Here is a 20,882-nt window from a genome sequence, read left to right as displayed (position 1 = left end):
CCAAACTAAAACAGTAATGGTTGCTGAATTATTTAGTCTACATTAACAGTTCATGTATCTTTGAAAAGAAGACACTTTGGGCTTTATTTTGCTTTTTTGTATGTTTTATTGTTGAGTTGAGCTACAAAAAAGCAAACTGAAACTAAACGTTTCAATTAAATGTTGTAAATTAATCAGATTTAAAAAAAATAAGTAAATGCTGTCTCTACGAATAGAGGACAATGCACATTGTGAGAAAATCAAGGCAAAAGCTCGACTTGTGTATTCGGGATTGTGTTATAAATGGGATTTTTTTTTTTTTTTACTGTAAAGCATTCTTTATATCTATATTATTTTTTTAATTACACTGAATTAGTTCATATAAAGCAATATTTTCTGGTTTTAAATATTAGAAAAATAAATTAGGAAATTACTCATGGCAACTTTAATGTAATACAGTTTGCTGTAATTACCTTTGGCCCACAGCCCTCTATGAAGTTTGGATTTTTACTCGTCATAAGAATAAGTTAGGGCACCTCAGCTATCGACAATCAAAATTTTAAAGCAGCTTATAATATTGTCTTTAAAAATAATAATAAAAATGTTAAATGTAAATAATTCCAGAAAAAAAAAGACTTTTGCTAGAAGAAAACAATATTATGGGAATTATTGTGAAAATGTCCTTGCTCTATAAAACATGATTTGGGAAGTATGTGAAAAAGAACAAATAATTCACAGGAGGGCTAATAATTGTGTCTTACAAGTAGACAGACGTCTACAAAACCATCAAAAATGAGCTGTGAAAAAAATACATGGACAGAAAACTTTGCTTTGGTAAAGTTTAATTAGAAGAAAAACAAATATTTTGCTTACCAAAGCTGCATTTGTTTAAACAGAAGATGGTTAAACAGTGTTATTATAGTACAAATCGAAGTAGCTGTTTTCTAATTAACTTCAAATGTATTCCAGAAATGGCAGTTTTATTTTTATTTTATTTATTTTATTTTTTTTACTTTTCAGCAATTTTAGTCTTCTGTGTGACATGAAATTACAGGAATGAATCTTTCTAGAATTAAACAATCTCATAATTTCTTTATTTACTTTTATCAGTGTTGGATTTTTAATGCAATTGATGCTTTTTCGTAGGATTCATTGATAAATATGAATAGAGAACAAAACAGCTTCCTACAGAAAGGTTCATGTGCATTAAATTTTGTTCCATCAGAGATCCTGAAAGTCATAGCGGCCCTGTTAAAGAATGCTCCTCCTGAGGCAGAAAGCATGGAAGTGCGGCGTATCTTCCTCTCAGACATGATTAAACTCTTTAACAACAGCCGAGAGAACCGCAGGTAAGAATCACTGACACATACACACTTACCTAGATACATCAATCAAAAAGCGATATTTAACATTTTTATACAGTAATGCAAATGGATTAACACTTGCGCCTAGCAGAAAACATGTTAGGTTTTTAGTACTTTCCATTTAGCTCACTTCTGTAAAATGTTTTAAGTCTAAAGTATAGTTTGGGTCTTAATCTTTCACTAAGAGCAATGTAGGCCATTAATAAACATTTTAGCTCCATCAGAAAACCTGCACACAATTTTTACTTCATTCCAACTTTATTACTGACAAATGCTTTGCTGATTAAATAGACTTTCAAGCTTGTATAGATATTCAGAGACCAAACTAACGATTGAGAGCATTAGCTTCAAGCTCTATAATTGTGGGCACCAGAACTTTATTTAGTAATGTTGTACATGTCATATGAATAATATTAGAAGTTTTGTCTCGGAGAAGAAGAGCAATTGACATTAGCTTGATCTGAGAGTAATTGAAGCTTGGGTTGGAATCAATGACGTAAAAATGCTGGGTTCCAAAAATTTCCTTCATGGTGTCACAACACAAATTAATTAAGTTAACATAATTGTTTTTACAATTTTAAGTGGATTGTACATAAAACATTTAAGTTGTCCAATAACCTTATTATTTGTTTTTTTTTGTAATATTTGCTTAACAATAATATATTTGTGCATCTGCATTAGATTAGCAAGTACTAAAGCCAAAACTGTAACTAATCTAACAAAAAAAAAACTTAAGATCACAGTCCAAAAATTAGTCCACCTAAATTAATAAAGTATTAGGAATTTAAAAAACAGGAAAAATCTAGAGAAACATTAAAAAATTAGAAATAACTAGTTTGAATTTAAGTCTATTATCTTGCTTTTCCTATGGATGTTAGGTGACCAAACTCCTAATTCAGTGCATATAACACACACAAACACACTGTGCCACTTTTCTGTCACAAGTCCATGGTTATAACTATAAAACAATGGTAAATGTTAATGTGTGGATTGAAACATCTTCTGTAAGTACTTCATTCTTACACAGTGTTTCTGCTGTTTTCTGGATCAGCATTGTTAAGAATGACAGAACATATTTATTGAGCTTTAAACTAGCTGGAATCACAGAGACATTTGGGATTGCTGAAATAAAACACTTCTCACTTGATCTTATAGTTCTGTTTAGTGGTCAGGTGATTGTGACTTGTAAGTGTAGAAAAGACTCGCACTCTAGCTGTTTTTTTGAGCCAAACTGGTACATTTGGTTTCATTTTTTTGGCACATTTACCTTTTATTATCACACTTAAAGCAATTATATCAATTGGTAGTTAAATAATAATAATAATAATAATAATAATAATAGTAACAACATTGAAACGTGGGCAATCTTGCTGGGTTTTCTGTTAAACACATCTAATTTTGTCTTCAAGTTAGGAAAACAAGCAAATGCTTTCATTAAAGAGCTGTGACATCGCTGTTATTTAATGTAATCAAATGAAAAATCCTGATGAGAGATTAATTTGCTGCTCTTTAATCAGAAGGTTTGAATTTTATAGTGAAGAAAAGGTTAATGAAGTGTGATAAAGGATTTATCCCTTATTTTCACATCCCAATGTTGACAGGTATGAGTTGCACCAGAAAATTGATAGTCACACCAGTGTGATATTGAGCAGAATTTAGCAAAAAAAAAAAAAAAAGTTGACACACACAGTGTCTAGGACTGTATTGTATTCTGTTTTTTATCATGACAATCATCATCTACGTGTATTCTGAAATTAGTATGCACTCATCGTTTTGTGTAGGAGTCTGTTGCAGTGCTCTGTATGGCAGGAGTGGATGCTCTCTCTGTGCTTTATAAACCCCAAGAACAGCGAGGAGCAGAAGATCACTGAGATGGTGTACGCCATCTTTCGCATTCTTCTTTATCACGCCATTAAGTACGAGTGGGGCGGCTGGCGCGTGTGGGTGGACACACTCTCCATCACACACTCCAAGGTCAGGACCCAAAACACACACACGTACACAACAGTACACACACACAGACAAAACAAAACAAAACACAAGGATGTATGTTTAAAGTGTGCATACTGTATGGCAATGCATATATTATGAAACAATGCAACAATTCACAAAGCCTGGCAGTTTTTGATATGCCAAAGTATAGGATTTATGCGTTTTAAATACTTCCTCATTTAATTTTTATCAGTGGGACTCATTTTACATGTGTCGTTTTCCTTAGGGGCAATAGCATTCTGCATGAGTTTCTCTGTTCATTTATATAAGGGCAGTTTTGAAGGGGCTGTGTATGTTGTACTTTTTTATTATTAAATGTAAAATAAGATAAAAATTTATTTTATTTCCTGAAAAAAACAATTATTTATATTATATATATATATATATATATATATATATATATATATATATATATATATATATATTTTTTTTTTTTTTTTTATATTATTATTTATTTTAATTGTTATTATTAATTTTTTCATTATGACTACTACCAAACAACAACCAATTGTAAAAAAAAAAGTGTTGCATCTTAAAACTGTTTTCTTTTTTTATCTATTTTAAAATGATTTTTTTCATAAAATAGGGAGGCTGGAAATTCAGTAGCCATTACTTCAGTTTTCGTGGTGATATCATTTCACAAATGTAATTTTAATATGCTGATATTCAAATATCATAACTGAATGTTATTAATGTGAAAAGTTATCAATTATTCAAACATTATTTGGATTTCTTTAAATAGAAAATGTAAAAGCAGCATATATTTGAGTTTTTTATGCAGTAGTATACACATTTTAACAAGAAGTATTCTATCTGATTTAATAATTGTGAATTGGTTGGTTGACTTGACTGATTAATTGATTGCATTTAATGTATTGATTTATTATTTCCCCCCTCATTGTATAAAGTGTTTTATCATACATCAATCCTCCTAATTTACCCCATGCAGGTTTAGGAAGAATACAAAAAAAAAAAAAAAACATTATTCCATAACTTCACGCTTCCAAAGCTTTTTTGATATCTCCATTTTTAAGTTCAAAAACACCTCCCAGATATAAAACAAGCTAGAGGGTTTCTTTGTTATTACTGTGCACATGGACGCTTGTCATATGCAAGCTTTCCAAATATGTTACATTTCACAGCCATAGTCCGATGGAGAGGTTAACAATTTTTAGCACAAAGCAATAGAACACCTCGTTTGTATGAAATGTAAATCAAACCATTTTCTTTCTTAAGTGCATAAATAACATCTGTCTTTATACATATCAATGTGCATAATCCAGTGCATAAAGAAATTAGAATGGAATTTAATAATGATGTTTAAATATAAACGTAGGCATTACAGTATTAGTTGCTTGTTTGTTGACATAGTAGTGTTACTGTGTTGGCATTAAAATGGACTAAAAGTAGGGACTTTGCCACTTGAATACAAAATTCGCAACCTGCTTTTCTGACTAGCATGTGCTTCCATCTCCCTGGCTCTTCTTTTCTTCAGCACTGATTATGCTCTTGTATTTCTCGTTCCTTCATGTGCTCAGACTCCTGCATCAGCACTAATCTACAGACACCTGACTGTTATTATACTCTGTAATCAACTAGACTTCTTCGATAAGAATCTTTATTTCTCTCCACTGCCAAACTCCTCATTCAGACTTTCTTTTACAGATTGAATTGCCTTCTTAATGTCTCTGAGAGCTCTCAGATTTCTTAGCTTTCTAGCTACAGAAATGTCTATTTTAAAATGCTCTATTGATATTGTAAATACAGACACGGTTCCAAGCATAGTGAAGTGATTTGGTGTCAGACTGTGGCTTTGGGCATCAGCTGCTGGCATTGCTCCATTTATACACTTTGCTGTATTCGGATGCTCTGCTCTATTTGTTGTCAGCGGCCACTTGGGGGCACAGCAGTGCTGTGCGGGAGGCTTGCAGAAATAAGGAGATCTGTAGTTCTCGCTGTGCTTATTCATCAGTATATGCAGCGTTTATATAGCCTCGGAGTTCTGCGGTTCTAGCCTCAACAAAATAGACCATAAAAATTATGATTGTTTTCAAATTGGTTTCCTAAACACTTCCGGTTTTCTGTTGTGAGGACTAACCACCACAGACTCTAGGCTTTCATTGGTGGTGTTACTGTTGCATGTCAGGCTGATCTAGATAATTATTAGCCTTAAAGAATATGCTTATTTCTAATTTATGTTTGATCATTTTTGTTTTATTATTGTTTTTACTGATACAGTGCTCGGCATAATTGAGTACACCCCATTTTAAAAATGAACATTTTTAGCCATTTCTCTGTGAATATAGGCAATGTATTTTGGTGAATTTAAACAAAACAGATTTATTAAACCAATATATTTATTAAAATAATATTTTAGTCACCAAATATATATATATATATATATATATATATATATATATATATATATATATATATATAAATTGAAAAATAATACATTTAAATTCAAGCAAAATATTGCAAAATAAAATACAACCTACAAAACTTTAACAAATCTTTTCAATTTTTTTTGCTTCTCTAGAATTTGTATATAATATTTTTCTTTAACATAAATTGGGTCTACTAGTTTTTTACCGTTATTGTAAGTTATTTTGTGAGATTTGGCTTCAGTACTGACCTATCTAATGAATATGCACAAATATAATATTGTATGATAAATTGAATAAAGAATATGAGTTTAAAATCAGATTTATGAGGGGTGTACTTGTATATGCTGAGCACTGTATAATAACTATATATTTTTTACTAAATATAATATTTGCTATTAAAATTTTAAATTATAAATTTTACTAGGTCAATTTTAAACTGCTTTGGACAAAAGGGTCTGCCAAATTAGTAAATGTAGTAAATACAAAAACAAATTCAAATAAATAAATAAATAAATTCATTTATTTTAGAATGGTCAGATGACAGTACTTCAAAACGAAGTACTTTTCTTTAGAAACTGACAATTGGCTAGCAAGGCAGATGTTTTCATTTGCTGTATTAAAAATCTAGATTAATCATCCAAATATTGATTATAAACTCTTCTCAAGTTAAAACATTCATTATATGAAAATATGGCTTAGTCAAAAAAAGCTCTAAATGACAACGTTAAAATTTGGAAGAAAAACAACAACAACAAAAAATGTGATTTATGCAATAAAACAAACAAAAACTTGATTGGGCACCTCTGCCTTAAATGGTTTATTGATAATTGAATCTGGTTTTGCTTATGAATGTTTTAATTACAGATTGCATATATCAACTTTGTAAAGTTAGAAAGATGCACACAATTTAAAAAATATATATTTTTGATAGCGATATACAAATTGACATCATTTTAAGTATTATCAACCATAATAGTTGGCAATGTTTTGAGTACAATAAGGTTTTATTTCTTAATATTAAGTTCATGTATTTACTTACACAAGCAAACAATGAACAAAACTTTTATTTCAGTATTTATTTATCTTTGTTAATGTTAGTTAATAAAAATCAAGTTAAGTTCTTGTTAACCCACAGTGCAACTACTAATGTTAACTAGCACACCTTTGGATTTCAACAATGCATTAGTGTTGATTTATTAAGACGAATAAATGTCATTTAAGTATTGTTCATTTGTTTGTGTTGTTAGCAAATACACTGTAAAGAATTTACTGTATAATTTACAGTAACTTACTGGCATTTTTTGTTGACAGTAAACGTATAATTTTATAAGCACTGTAAAGAAACAATTACAAATGTGCTGTATTTTTACATTACAATTGTATATATATTTCATTACTGTGTGCTTCTAAAATTACAGTCTTACTGTCAATCAAAAATGCCAGTAAGTTACTGTAAATTTAGTAGTTATTTTTACATTGTACATTAACTAATAAAACCTTATTTTAAAGTGTGACCATGTTTTGCATATTGCAGCTCAATCATTGGCAATGTATTTGTTGTTTATTTCTTATGAAGCACTCATATAAATAAAACCAATAGGTTCATTTTAATGTATGTGTGTTCATGTCCAGCTGTTCTTAATCATTATTATATACAAAAGAGCATAATAACAGTGACAGTGAAACATTTTAAAGGAAGGTAAGAAACTGTCAACTCGTGCTGTCAAACTCAATTTAATATCATACTGAAATGCAAATGTTAATTCTAATGATGATAATGATAGAAACATGCATAATGTCTTCTAAGGTAAACATGAAAATCACATATATTTTAAATCAGTCTACGGAATCACACCCACATTTCTTGAAATATAGTAAAATAATAATAGTAGTAAAAATAATAACACTTCGGTGTATCGAGCAGCATCAGCCAGCTTTTGCTTTCACTCTTTTACATGCAGACACATTGTATTGGGGTCTGCTTGCATTCCTTAAGTAGCTCCTTGCTGAGGCAAGTGCACACAAATTGATCACTCCCCTTCCTATGGGTCAAGCCTGTAATTGCTTTCTTGCGCTGTAATTGCACAAGATTAATGCAGGTAAAGTACTGTTCTGTTTACAACGGCTGTGCTCTGGTCTAAAAACAGAAAAGGGGGTCGTCCGTATGAGCTGGAAGGTGCTGCAGCGCAGAGCTAGAGAGATACATGCATCTGCTGAGGAGAAAAAAAAAAAAGCTAAAGAAACTCAATTGCAATTTTATTGTCCGGCGTGATAGATTTCCTGCCAACTCTGGAGTAGGAGAGCTGTTTGTCACTGTAGCTCTCCCTTTCAGCTGCAGGGGTGTGTGTGTGTGTGTGGGAAAGAGAGTGGGGGGAGAGAGAGACATTGTGAGTGTGAAATAGAAAAGTGTGTGTTTGCATCTTAGAGATATACTATATGGAATATTTGTGCTTGGGTTTTAGGTCTCCTGTGTTTGAACACATTTAATATTCATTTCAAGTGGCCTTGGCAATCATTATGGGAATCCTCATAAATCCAGATGGCCTTTTGGGAACCCGGCGGTAAATAAATGCATGCTCTTGGGGAGACATACATTTAGATAAAGGTTGTTTATACAAAGTTGTTTTTGTTTGACTCTTCCGTTATTTTCCCAGCTTGCTACATATTTTTAGTTCTATGAAGTATTACAGAGAGCTGCATAAAACATACTGTTAACTAGACATGCCTATATTCTGTGCGAAATAAATGAATATGCATACTTGTGTTCAATAAAGCACCAATGACTTAATCCTCAACCTCCCCACCAAGACAAAAATTGGATTGCATTTCCGAACTCCTATTGTCACTAGTTAGCACACTCAACACATTGGTTTTCAATACATCCCATAATTTTTTTAAAATTTCAACCTCCACCATAAACCTCTAGTTTACAAGAAATACAAGAAATAATACATTTGCTATGAAAAATACCTGTAAATATGTTTGCTAAACCAGTTTATTTAAAAACATGATCAAAAATAAACATTTTTGAATACTAAATAATCTTTTTTAAGTATTCCCTAAAATATTTCAGATTCTAATTTAACGTGCTTTCTTGTTTTTGTTTTTGTTTTTTTTTCACAATAAAAGCAAAATCAAGTGTAGTAGTGCAACAGGATTATATTTGTTTGATTTCTTTTATAAACTAACAATGCTGTGTGTAAATCATTATTTAAAACAGTCATTCTTTAAATTACTTTAAAAGTCATTATTATTATTATTATTATTATTATTATTATTTACACCTTTAATTTGGACAGGATAGTGGAGGTTACAGACAGGGAAGCATTGGGAGCAGAGAGAGGGGATGGGTCGGCAAAGGACCTCGAGCCGGGAAGCGAACTCAGGTCGCCGTGAGCACCATGATGCTATATGTCTGTGCACTTAACCACTAGGATATTGGTGGTGACAACAGTCATTATTTAAAACAGTGTAAATATGGTTAACCATTTGGGAGAGCAGGCAGTTAAAGGGTTAACTGACTGTTTATTTTCATTTTAAATGTACAAACGGTAAAATTTACCAAGATATTAATAGATATAAAGATCCCCAAGATATTACTTAAAAATGTTCTGATTCTTTTTGACCTATGTTAACCATTTACAAAAAGGCTACAATTGTTAGCATTATTTAATTTAATCTAATTGGTGCAAAACATATCTTATTATTAAAAGCAATTACTTTTATTTAATGGAGCCAACAACAACTTTAATTGTATTTTTTACAGTTTAACATTCAAATAATAACTTGGGTGACATGCAGATATTTCTCATTCACTTCAAAACTTACATTTGCTGTTTATTTAAACTGCTTGTATAAGTAATAACCTAATTGTGTTGTTTTTGGAGGGACAATTAATTACATTTTTTTTGTTCAATCCACTTAATCTTGTAAAAGCTTAATAGTTAATTTAATTCATGTTTTCTGAACACAAATCAACTGTGTGAAACCCAGCCTTTTTTTTACAGTGTTGGTGATTTTTGGATAATGTGGAAATGTTTACTAATTAGTTCTTATTGTAATGTATTATTTATTTTTTATAGGTCATAATGTTTTGCAAATTAATTGGTTTAAAACACTTGTTTACTCTGAACATTTATATACTATAAAGCAGTACACAGAAATAGAGAAACAGTACACAGAAAAGCTCTTTTTTTCATTATAACTGTAGAAATAGGGCTGGGCGATTTGGCCTAAAATCGAAAAATATCAAAATATCGATTAATTGAAGATTTTAACTTGATTATGATTAATGAACGATTATTTATTTATTTATTTATTTATTTATTTATTTATTTATTTGCCCTCATAGTTCACTGATAAGTTTTGTACAGTAAATACGCTCACTGAGAGATTTTTGAATGAAGGGTGCGTTACTTAATTTTATAATAGTTGAAGGAAACGCACACCCTCTACTATCTATGATTATTTATTGAACATTAACGCTGAACAAGTGAAGGTAAATCACACATTGCCTGAAACAGTCACAAATGAGTACCTTGCACTTTTGGAAACAAAATAATTATTTTCACTGTTTTTCATATTAAAAATAGAAAATAAGCAGTTTCTCTTTTTAATAAAATAACTTGTGTATATCATGTAAATAATATTTTAAACAGTGTATTTCTTGATTCTTCCGTAAAAAAAAAATGAAAATAATACTTATATTGTAATGGAAAATATGCCCTCTCAAGGCATCTCTGGTGTAGCTTCCAATCGTCTTCAATGTAGTGCAAACATGCTACGAGTAGTTACATTTTTTTGAAAGGTGCACAGGTACGTGACCGTGCGAAGGCTGCTCCGGATCACACCCATGCGTTCAACGCAGAAGTTTAAAACAGCCTTAACAGAACGGGGTCACGTGACTCCACACGTAATAAGAAAAGTAATTGAAAAAAATCAACCCAGAAAAATGTTATTGAATACTAGTTCTGAATGTTGATTTCAATTACTTTTTGATTAATCACCCAGCCCTATATAGAAATATCCCCTTTTTATGCAGCTTAATTTAACATCAAGAGCATATATTGTGATAAAAATTTCAGCAATTATTGCAACATAAAATGTTGATAAGATAATATGATTACTCTTAACACAAGGACTTAAGCAGTCACACTTTTCTCTGATTCCTACTTGATTGTGTTTTACTGGGCATGTGCATGTCGAAGGAATTGCTGTCGTCTCTCAAGCCAGCTCATTGCGGGCAGACAGATGTTTCTGCAGATGGGCCTGCTGACACCACAGCTTACCCAAGGTGCCCCCGTTTCAGAGCTGCACATAAATGAGACGCCACTGCACACAGTTACTGTAGGGACAGTTTTCTGCTTCAAGTGGTCACCTTGTGAAAGACCCAGTGCCCTTCATGCTTCTCTAGTCAGCACTCTTTTCTTCCATTGTGGGGAACGTCTTAATGGGTGAAAGAGATGCTGTAATGCTCTTGAAAAAGTGTCTAATCCCATGGAAACTGCAGTTTAATTCTAGAACGCTCTTTAGAGATTTCCTCTACTGGGGCGTCACACCTATGCTTTTGTGTTCTTCTTGAAAAGGGAAGTGTTAAAACGAAAAAGTAATTATTAATAACTATAATAAATATGTATTACAGTATGTTGTATAGGTATAGCTAAAAATACATTGCATGGGTCAAGTTATTTAATGTTTTTATGTCAAAAATCATTAGAGTATTAAGTAAAGATCTTATTCCATGATAATATTTAGTAAATGACCTACTGTAAATATGTAAAACTTCATTTTTATTTGTAATGTGCTTTGCTAAGCACTTCATTTGGCAAATTTAACGTTGATTACAGATTTTCAAATATGTACATGTATCTCTTCCAAGTACTGTCATACAAATCATACATTCATAAAAATCGTATTTATTCAGCATTCATATCATTAATAAATCTCAATTTCCAGAAAAAATCAAATAAAATAAAACAATTATGACTGATTTTGGGTTCTAGGATCACATATTGTATTTTAAACCAAATAATGGGCAAAAAAGGCCCTTTCTATCTTGTTAGAAATAAAGAAAACAAGTTAAATTATTATAACGCATGTTAAACTAATGTTACATTACACCACTTAACTGCTTTGAATGCACGGATAAGATGGAAACGTTAAATTAAATTAAATTAAATTTTATTTTATTTTACTTAATATTATTTTATTTTATTTTATTTTCCCCTTTTAAATGATACATTTTTATGTAATTAGAAACATATTTAAATACATAGATGTTTGTCCTACTGGCAGTAGTGAGATTCTGGGCCTAATGGAGATGTTCTGAAGGAATAACTTGCCCGTCTGAGAACATCAAGTCTATTCTGGGGTGTCATGAAGCTGCTTATCCGGCTTGACAACAGCAATACTATGGATTTAGAAGACAATGGGATCCAGTATTGGAACATTGCTTGTAAAGACAAAGGCAAACCTGCAGTCAGTCAGTATTGAATGAAGTCATATAGGCCTGCATGCAAACTGACTTTAGAACATGGAAAACATTGACTGTTTAAAGACACTGACATTGATAAAACATTCACTTTCTTGACGTACAATCCACAGGCTTATCATACCATCACAGACCTTAAAGATTTTTCTGGAGGGAGTGTTAATCTGATTTTTATTTAGATATTTTAAAGATGACAATCCGTTTTATGTCGAAATGATTACATAATAACATATTTATAGTTTTTACTTTTTATTTTTATATTTAGTAAGTGAGCAACCTACAAAAATATGCCAGACAGAATACCTTTACATTCTGATTGATATACTTTTCTAATGGAAAAGTCTGTTTTTTTCTTGTCTGCTTTTGAGTCGCTCTCTCTGAGTACCGTCCACTTTCGTCTAGACAACTGTGAGAGTATTGAATAAAAAGAAAACTAGCAATGTGTTCTGGACAGTAGAGAAGGGATTCAGTCTGCTGACCACATTGATTTTTGCAGGAATGGAATCGCATTTAGCTAATCCAATTAGAGCATTCTCAGGGTCCCTATTTCCCCTTTGTTTTGCGGTTACTCACTATCTATTGATCTAAATAGGGCTCCCTACTGGCCCTACTGTGAGAGTCTGTGGCCGACTGCTCCCTGCTGATCTAAGATCAGTGTTTTAAGCTCTGTTTTGGTCTATTGCTGAGCTTGCAGTCTGATTGCTGGATCATCAGTCTGATGCTACATGATTCTTCACTAGACTGAGGAATTCTTATATTTTACTCTCAGCTTTAGGATTTTTCATAGATACAGTGCAAATTTGAATACCTTAAAAATAGTTGTAATGTATTTATATATTTTTTCTACCCAGATGCAATCATTTGATGTAATATTTTAATATTTTTTTAATACTTTTTATATACTGAACTGTATGCAACTTAATTTGCATTAAGTTATCACCAACATGCCATGGTGATACAAAGCTCAATGTCATGTTATGAAGCCTGCACTGTATATTATATACATGGTGAGTTTTTTTTTTTTCAATGCCCCGTGACTACAGAGCTGATTGGAATTAAATTAGATCAGATTTAAACTGATGTCTAGCCCACCCGGTGGCATACAGGCTGCATTTCGAAACCACATTTCTGTAGTTACTCGCTTTCCAGAGTAACTTTATCTCCAGAACACGCCAAGGGCTCACATGTACCGTATGCCGATTATAGTAAGGACACTAATGCTTTTCACATGACGTAATTCTTTATTGGTATGATACGCATTGTAGCGAGCTGACAGACAATGAGGTGCTTTTAGTGTACACATGAGGACTTTTTTAAAAACCTTTAACAGCATATGCTGATTCTTAAAGATAATACTTAACTGGATAATATAGGGCCTCATGCGCAGCTTTTTAAACGCTTAGTGGTTTACATGAGTTTTAACTTTCATTTTTTCTCAAATCCTCAAATGCCTTGCAGCCCTTTTTGATATGTTTGGACATTTATACCATGCTTATCCATTTATTTGGCATTCAATCCCAAAGTATTTTTTTTAAAATACATCGTTGGGCCTAAATGTTAAAAGCCAAACTGAGCCCAGACTAATTGTCTTGCTGTTTCTAAGAAGAAGACAGTCAAGAGAGAAAGAAAACCAGCAAAGCTTTTTTCAGAGCTGTCCATTCAGTGCAAATGGCCATGGATTAGCAGTCAGACTGCATGGAAGATTAATGGCCAGGCTTGTAGCAGGCTAATTTAGAACAATAACGGCCAATTAATTACGTATAATAAGGCTTTCTTGCCTAAATGCAAATGCTGGCATTGGTGTGGAAGTTGCAAGTTGTTTCCCGTTTCCCCAGTGGTGTGTTTGACTTTCTGTCTGTTGTGTTCCTTTGATAAATTAAGGTGCATTTTGTTGTGCTACAGATTATGTGTGTGCAGATGCTGTGTGTCTGCTGGTAGTTGCAGTCCTCTAACACATATGACATTTTTCTTTTCATATTTTTTTGCTAGTTTTTTTGCTAGTGATACTTGTAATTGCTCTGATGATAGTTTTATCCATCCATCCATCCATCCATCCATCCATCCATCCATCCATCCATCCATCCATCCATCCATCCATCCATCCATCCATCCATCCATCCATCCATCCATCCATCCATCCATCCATCCATCCATCCATCCATCCATCCATCCATCCATCCATCCATCCATTTGTGCATTTGTGCATGCATATATACATATAGCCATACATGCATGCATCAATCCACACATGTATTCATATATGCATGCATGCATCCAACATAGGCTCATTCTGAAAATGTAGCCCTTTTAATTACTGGAGATTGTGAATTATATAGCTGGAAGTACGCATGGCTGTTATTTTGTCCCTAAAACGAACGCTATGGAGCAGCATGATGCTGTTTCTTTTTGTGCTTACCAGTTGAGCACTTCCGTATAGACTGCTTTCCCGCTGTTACCAGTTTATCTGGTAGCTTGCCATGTATGTCGGTGAACTTGAGACGCAGAGAGGAGTTGACCACGATGGAGGGGTTCGAATCCTGCACAGAATAGTTTTAAAAAAAGCATGTAAGACAAAAACAGAAGTCAAAATATAAAAAAGTAAATAACAGAGTGACTCTGTGATAAAATCTGAAAACATGGTAAAAATCAGACGAGGGCTTTTCTTTTTTTGCTTTTTAAAACTGTCAGTTGGGTTTAGGGAAGTGGGTGGGTGGGTCAGTCTGTGCTTTTGAAAAAACAAACAAAAAAACTATTGGTTGAGTTTAGGGAAAGAGAAGGGGGTGGGTCAGTCAATCAGTCAGTTAGTCGACAGCGGTCTCTGGTGGATTTACGTTAAAACTGCAGGCACAATTGGCACTCATGAGAGAAATTTGGGATCTCAAAATGCATACACAACAGCCTCTGGTGGATTTGTGAAAACAGAAACTACAAAAAAAAACAAAAAAAAAATCATACATGGGACATATTTGGCGCTCTTCAGAAATGTATATAGTGGTATGTTTTCAGAATGAGCCTGGGTTGCATACATACATACATACATGCATACATACATACATACATACATACATACAAACAAACATGCGTACAAGCATACATGCATACATACTAACAAACATGCATACATACTAACAAACATGCATACATACATACATAAATGCATACAAACAAACATACATGCATGCATACATAAATGGTGTCTGTCATTAACAATTAACAGCAGCTGTATGAAGCCCGATCTTGTTATTTTCTGTTAGCTGGCACACAGGTGTTGTAAGCAGAGAGCACAGAATTTTGTGGAAATTCAATGCTAAACTTTCTGCTTTGTGGAAATGCAAATCACAGTGCAATGCATAAGACATTGTGTAATGAACACAGCAATGCTGCTGTAGGTGCTTTCTGTGTTTTTTTTTCTGTGGAGCTAGTTGTGTTGACAGAGCTTGGCAATTCAAAGTCAAAGGAAAACTTGTCAAAGTTTATACACGAGTGTGAAACAACACATGGCATTTGTATATATTTGAGCACAACTGTGGTCAGAGTGGTGTTAATGTGCAGTTTATTTTGAATCAGCAACAATTCTGTCATCCTATTAATCCCGTTAGTTTGAATTTAAGCTTGAGTTTACCGTTTAATTTCCTCTAATTTCAGCATCGCAGAGATGCTGATAATCATGTGTACCACACTATAATAGTTTTAAATAGGAAAATTCAAGTATAGGATTAGAATGGTACTCTAAAGCATATTAAATTTTAAAAAGCTTGATTCCAAGCTTGTTTTCCATGGAGCGCAAAATTACCCATTATGCTTTGCATGTTTGTGTAAGGAGGATGCTTGGAACGTCTCATCAGCAGCTTTATGCATATAAGGAGTCACATGTGGACAGCTTAATCTATTTTACTTGCATTTATTATCTTTGAACTAATCCTGCTGTTGATCATTGTCACCTCCTGTACTGATTATTTAAAAATTGTGATCTAATGGGAATGAAAAACAACCACTGCAAATCATTTACCCTACACTAAAGTGATCATTTTCTTTCTTTTTTTTTCCAAATATACAGTTGAAGTCAAAATTACTAGCCACCCTTTCAATTTTTTTATTTTATTTTATTTTTTTATATTTTTGAAGTGATGTTTAACAGAGCAAGTTATGTCTGATAATATTTTTTTAATATTTTAATAAGTCTTATTTGTTTTATTTTGGCTAGAATAAAAACAGTTTTGGAAAAAAAAAAACATTTTAAGGTCATGATTATTAGCCACTTTAAGCTATATATATCTATCTATATATATATATATATATATATATATATATATATATATATATATATATATATATATATATATATATATATATATATATATATATATAAATATTGGTTTTTGATTGTCTACAAAACAATTACAATAACTTGCCTATTTACCCTAACCTGCCTAGTTAACCTAATTAACCTAGTTAAGCTTTTAAATGTCACTTTTAAGCTGTATACAAGTGTCTTGAAAAATATCTAATCAAACATTATTTACTGTCATCATGGTAAAGATAAAATAAATATGTTAATAGAAATGAGTTATTAAACCTATTATGTTTAGAAATGTGTTGAAAAAAATCTTCTCTCTGTTTAACAAAAATTGGGGAAAAAATAAACATGGGGCTAATAATTTAGGGGGCTAATAATTCTGACTTTAACTGTATAACCAACCCAAACAAAATTCGCCATATTGTTTGTCCCACTAGCACATTGATTGAAAGAGTGGCACAAAGTGAAAGTAAAGTGGCAATTTTGAAATGACAGAAAAACATGTGGTAATAAATTGTAAACAATACAAACTAACTAAATGAAACATAAACTGCTCCCAATTAGAATCAACATGCAAATTAGTGTTTTTATTCATTTTTTAAAAAAAATCGCATGTCTTTATGTTGCATACCTGTTAATATGGTTTGCTCTATCATGCAGTAATGTATTGTATGTGATGTGTGTGTGTGTGTGCATTGAAGTGGCCACTGTGCAGAGTATAACAGCTAACAGGGTGGGAACACTGATGCTATATTTCAACATATTATCTGATAGCAAAAGAAACATTTTCTTACGCACTTGAACCGCATCTGATAGAAGTATCATTTTTATTACACTTAAAATGGTAGTGAATCCATTTTTATTATATTATATTATATTATATTATATTATATTATATTGTATTGTATTGTATTGTACTATATTATATTATATTATATTATATTATATTGTATTGTATCGTATTGTACTATATTATATTATATTATATTATATTGTATTGTATCGTATTGTACTATATTATATTATATTATATTATATTATATTATATTATATTATATTATATTATATTGTATTGTATTGTATTGTACTATATTATATTATATTATATTATATTATATTGTATTGTATTGTATTATATTATATTATACAGGGCTCGAAATTAAACTTATTGCTAGGTAGCAATGGTGCTCTTAACATAAAAAATTTAGGCGCATCAGCCAAAATTAAGTCGCACTTATAAGCACTGTTACTACAAGTTTTATAGAAACATATTAATTGCATTTAAAATCAACATTAATCAAACTAACAAGCAAAAAAATATGTATGCATGCGTGAGAAAAATATGTCTCAACGAAATCCCGTTATCACAAGAAAATAGATTTTTTTCACATAACTAAGTGACCAAAAGGTACATGGAGCGCTTCCCGGCCCTGCACGCACTGCTTGACATGAATGAATCTGTTAACGATATAACTGTGCTGTTCTTACGGGTCGTGTCTAATATTGCACTGATGTTTTTGACGTATACTGTACCTTATTATGTGCATACTTCATATTAATAGCAATACTTTTCATGAGTAGCAATATTAGTTTAGTCAGTGTAAGCCTGTTTGCAATGGTGTACGTGGTGTTAAATTATACATATAGCTGCCACTTGCATGGCAGACAGCATCTGGAGAATAAAATAAAGGATTAAACAGAAGCTTTTATGCTAGATGTGGCAAACAGTTACCTGAAAATTACATCCCACAGACTTTTCATAGCGGACTTGAAGCCAACGGAAGTCTTTTATCCACTCTTCAAAAAGTGTAGATGGTGGATTAACATTCAGCACATGATCACTAGTAAGATGTGTCATTATTTGTTACTATAGATGACATGGTTTCTAAAACAAAATCTGTCAGTGTTATCTTCTTTCTCATGATCAGCGCTCACCTCTCACTATCATCCCAAGCCAGAAGGCATTGACTGAGTGATTGACAGCTGATATTTCAGTGCTAGAGCAGTGGGCCAATAAGAAGAGCGCAAAGGCGGGGCAAGCATTACGGACTTGGCTTTGTTTACTGCAGCAAGTTGACATGACAACTGTTTAAAACCATTCCTGAGCGCTGCGTTTCGCGTTTCAAGTGCAGAGATGCATTCTGCAGGAATGTCTCCCAAATCCGTGCATGTGGTGCATTTACCGCAAAATTTTGCGGTAAAAAATGGTCGCACATAACTATTTTTTGTACTCGCACAAATGCACCCAAATATATTTAATATAAGTCGCATAGGTAAAATTTCGGGCACATATGCGACCAAAATGGTTGCAATTTCGAGCCCTGTTATATTATATTATATTATATTTTATTGCACTGTACAACATTTAGTTCTGTTTTTTTAACCTGATTGGACGAGAAGTGAATTTTAAATGATTGGTGAAGAAAAAAAATATTGTAAAAGTTTGTAGATTTAAACTGATAACTAAATTTAAACATCCAAACCATTTGATTGGTTGATCTTATAACAAGCTATTCATTGCACACCATTTATTTATAGTTTAACATTGTTGAATTCACATTTTTTCCTTCTTTATAATTAACATTTCTTTCAAAACATTTGTGGTTGTTTTAACAGGTCACCTTTGAGCAACACAAGGAGAATCTGGCCCGAATGTTTCTTGAGTACCAGCGAATAGGATCTGAGGGAGGATCTGAAAGCAGGATCCGAACGATCTCTGGAGTCAGCCAAGATTCTCAGTTCCTTGCCTCGGCCAACGGGGAACTGCATACAGAAGAGAAGGCTCCATCTACTGTTATTGAGCTACGTGTAGAGGAGCAGGACAACGATCAGACTGCAGACAATGAGGAGATGCAGACCCAGATCCCTGTCACAGTGTCCAACATTCTGGTCAGAGATGAGGAAGAGAGGCTGACAGACACTGTTCCCACCTCAGTGGAGATGCAGGACAGGGATAAGGATGAACAGTACGCTGTAAAAGAACCAGAAAAAGATAATGAAATAAAACATATGGATGACAATCATAAAACAGGGGATGAAGACCGTGAACAAATGGAAAATGTTAAGACTGAAGGTAGAGTTGAAGAGGAGAGCAGTAATCTGAGTATAAAAGACGATACCGACAGCCCACAGACTGAAACTGACAAGAATGCCAAAGATGCAACTGAAGCTGTGAAGATGTCAGATGAAGGTAAAACAAGTAATGCGGAAAATGAGCAAAACGTTCAGGTAGAGGATGAAAAGAAAGATCTTGGAGATTCTACTCTTGAAGCTGTTAAGGAAGATTCCACTCAAAAGTCTTCTGAGGTTTTAGTCCATGAGGAAACCAGCACGACTGGGGCCTCTGTTGTGAATGAAGATAGCACTGATGTTTCCTCGGCCAGCAACTTCGTGAAAGTCAGTGATGACAGCACAGAGGACTCTTCATTTGTGTCTGCTACAACTGGGGAGACAGATGACCATGGTGTTGAAAGGGAAGACGGTGGAAAGGAGAAGGAGAACAAGTCTGAAACTGATAAAGATGAAAAGCTTATGGAAAATGAGAAGACTGTGGGAATCCAGGATTCACCAGCCCCCATGGTGGAGGTGGATTTAAACCAAAGCTCCTCTCCTGAGGAGACCAAGCCTCAGACGGAGGGTCATGGAGATGTTGAGGCAGAGCAAACAACAACAGAACAGAAGTCTAAAGCAGAGGTTAGCTCTAGTGCTGAGAGTATCTCACAGGATGCAGCAAATAACCAAGACTCTCCGAAGGTGGCAGGGACTGACAATTCAGCAAATAAAACCAAAGAGATTAAAATAGCTAGGCTGGATGTGTCAAGTGTGGCCTCAGACACAGAAAGACTGGAACTGAAGGACACCTCAGCGACAGTAAGTTTGGCGAAATGAAAAACCAAGACATTGACACAAGTTGATAATTACAAATAATCATTATATGCGAATGAACACATTTTATTGGAAACTCAAGATTCTTTATGAGGCAAGACAATTTACAAAAGACAAGTGTTAAAATAATAAATGCCTCTTTTGCAGAACCCGAGTGCAAATCAAGCTGCTCCCACAAGCCCTACAGGTCAAAGCAATGAAGGTTCATCTTCGGCTCGGTCTACTATGTTCCGTATCCCAGAGTTCAAGTGGTCTCATATGCATCAGCGTCTTCTGACTGACCTGCTGTTCTCCATCGAGACAGACGTGCAGATGTGGAGAAGGTGAGAGAAAATAATGAACCAAAGAAGATCAAATAGACAAAGGGATATTCTTAAATCAAAGTCCAGTCATTATCACAGGCTTTCTTTTCAATTTGACTCTTGATTTGAGTCACTGGATATACAATACAAATGATGTTCTTATTTTTAAAATAAATAGTAAAAATC

The 20,882-nt window shown here is 33.1% G+C and overlaps 1 protein-coding gene across 8 annotated transcripts in view; it reads left to right on the top strand.

Annotated features, from left to right (window-relative positions):
• Positions 1 to 20,882, top strand: part of lrba (LPS-responsive vesicle trafficking, beach and anchor containing) — a 431,164-nt gene that overhangs the window by 105,334 nt on the left and 304,948 nt on the right. For all 8 annotated transcript variants that reach the window (XM_073951393.1, XM_073951386.1, XM_068221229.2 and 5 more), the window contains exons 20-23: positions 1,205 to 1,328; positions 3,125 to 3,317; positions 19,126 to 20,379; positions 20,542 to 20,717. In XM_073951393.1, coding sequence (XP_073807494.1) covers positions 1,205 to 1,328; positions 3,125 to 3,317; positions 19,126 to 20,379; positions 20,542 to 20,717 — 1,747 coding nt within the window. The remainder of the gene's footprint in view (positions 1 to 1,204; positions 1,329 to 3,124; positions 3,318 to 19,125; positions 20,380 to 20,541; positions 20,718 to 20,882) is intronic.

This window comes from Danio rerio, chromosome 1, assembly GCF_049306965.1.
Source record: "Danio rerio strain Tuebingen ecotype United States chromosome 1, GRCz12tu, whole genome shotgun sequence".
Classification (NCBI taxonomy): Eukaryota; Metazoa; Chordata; class Actinopteri; order Cypriniformes; family Danionidae; genus Danio; species Danio rerio.
Note: the sequence above shows the minus strand (reverse complement) of the source record. Positions and strands in the feature narration are given on the sequence as shown.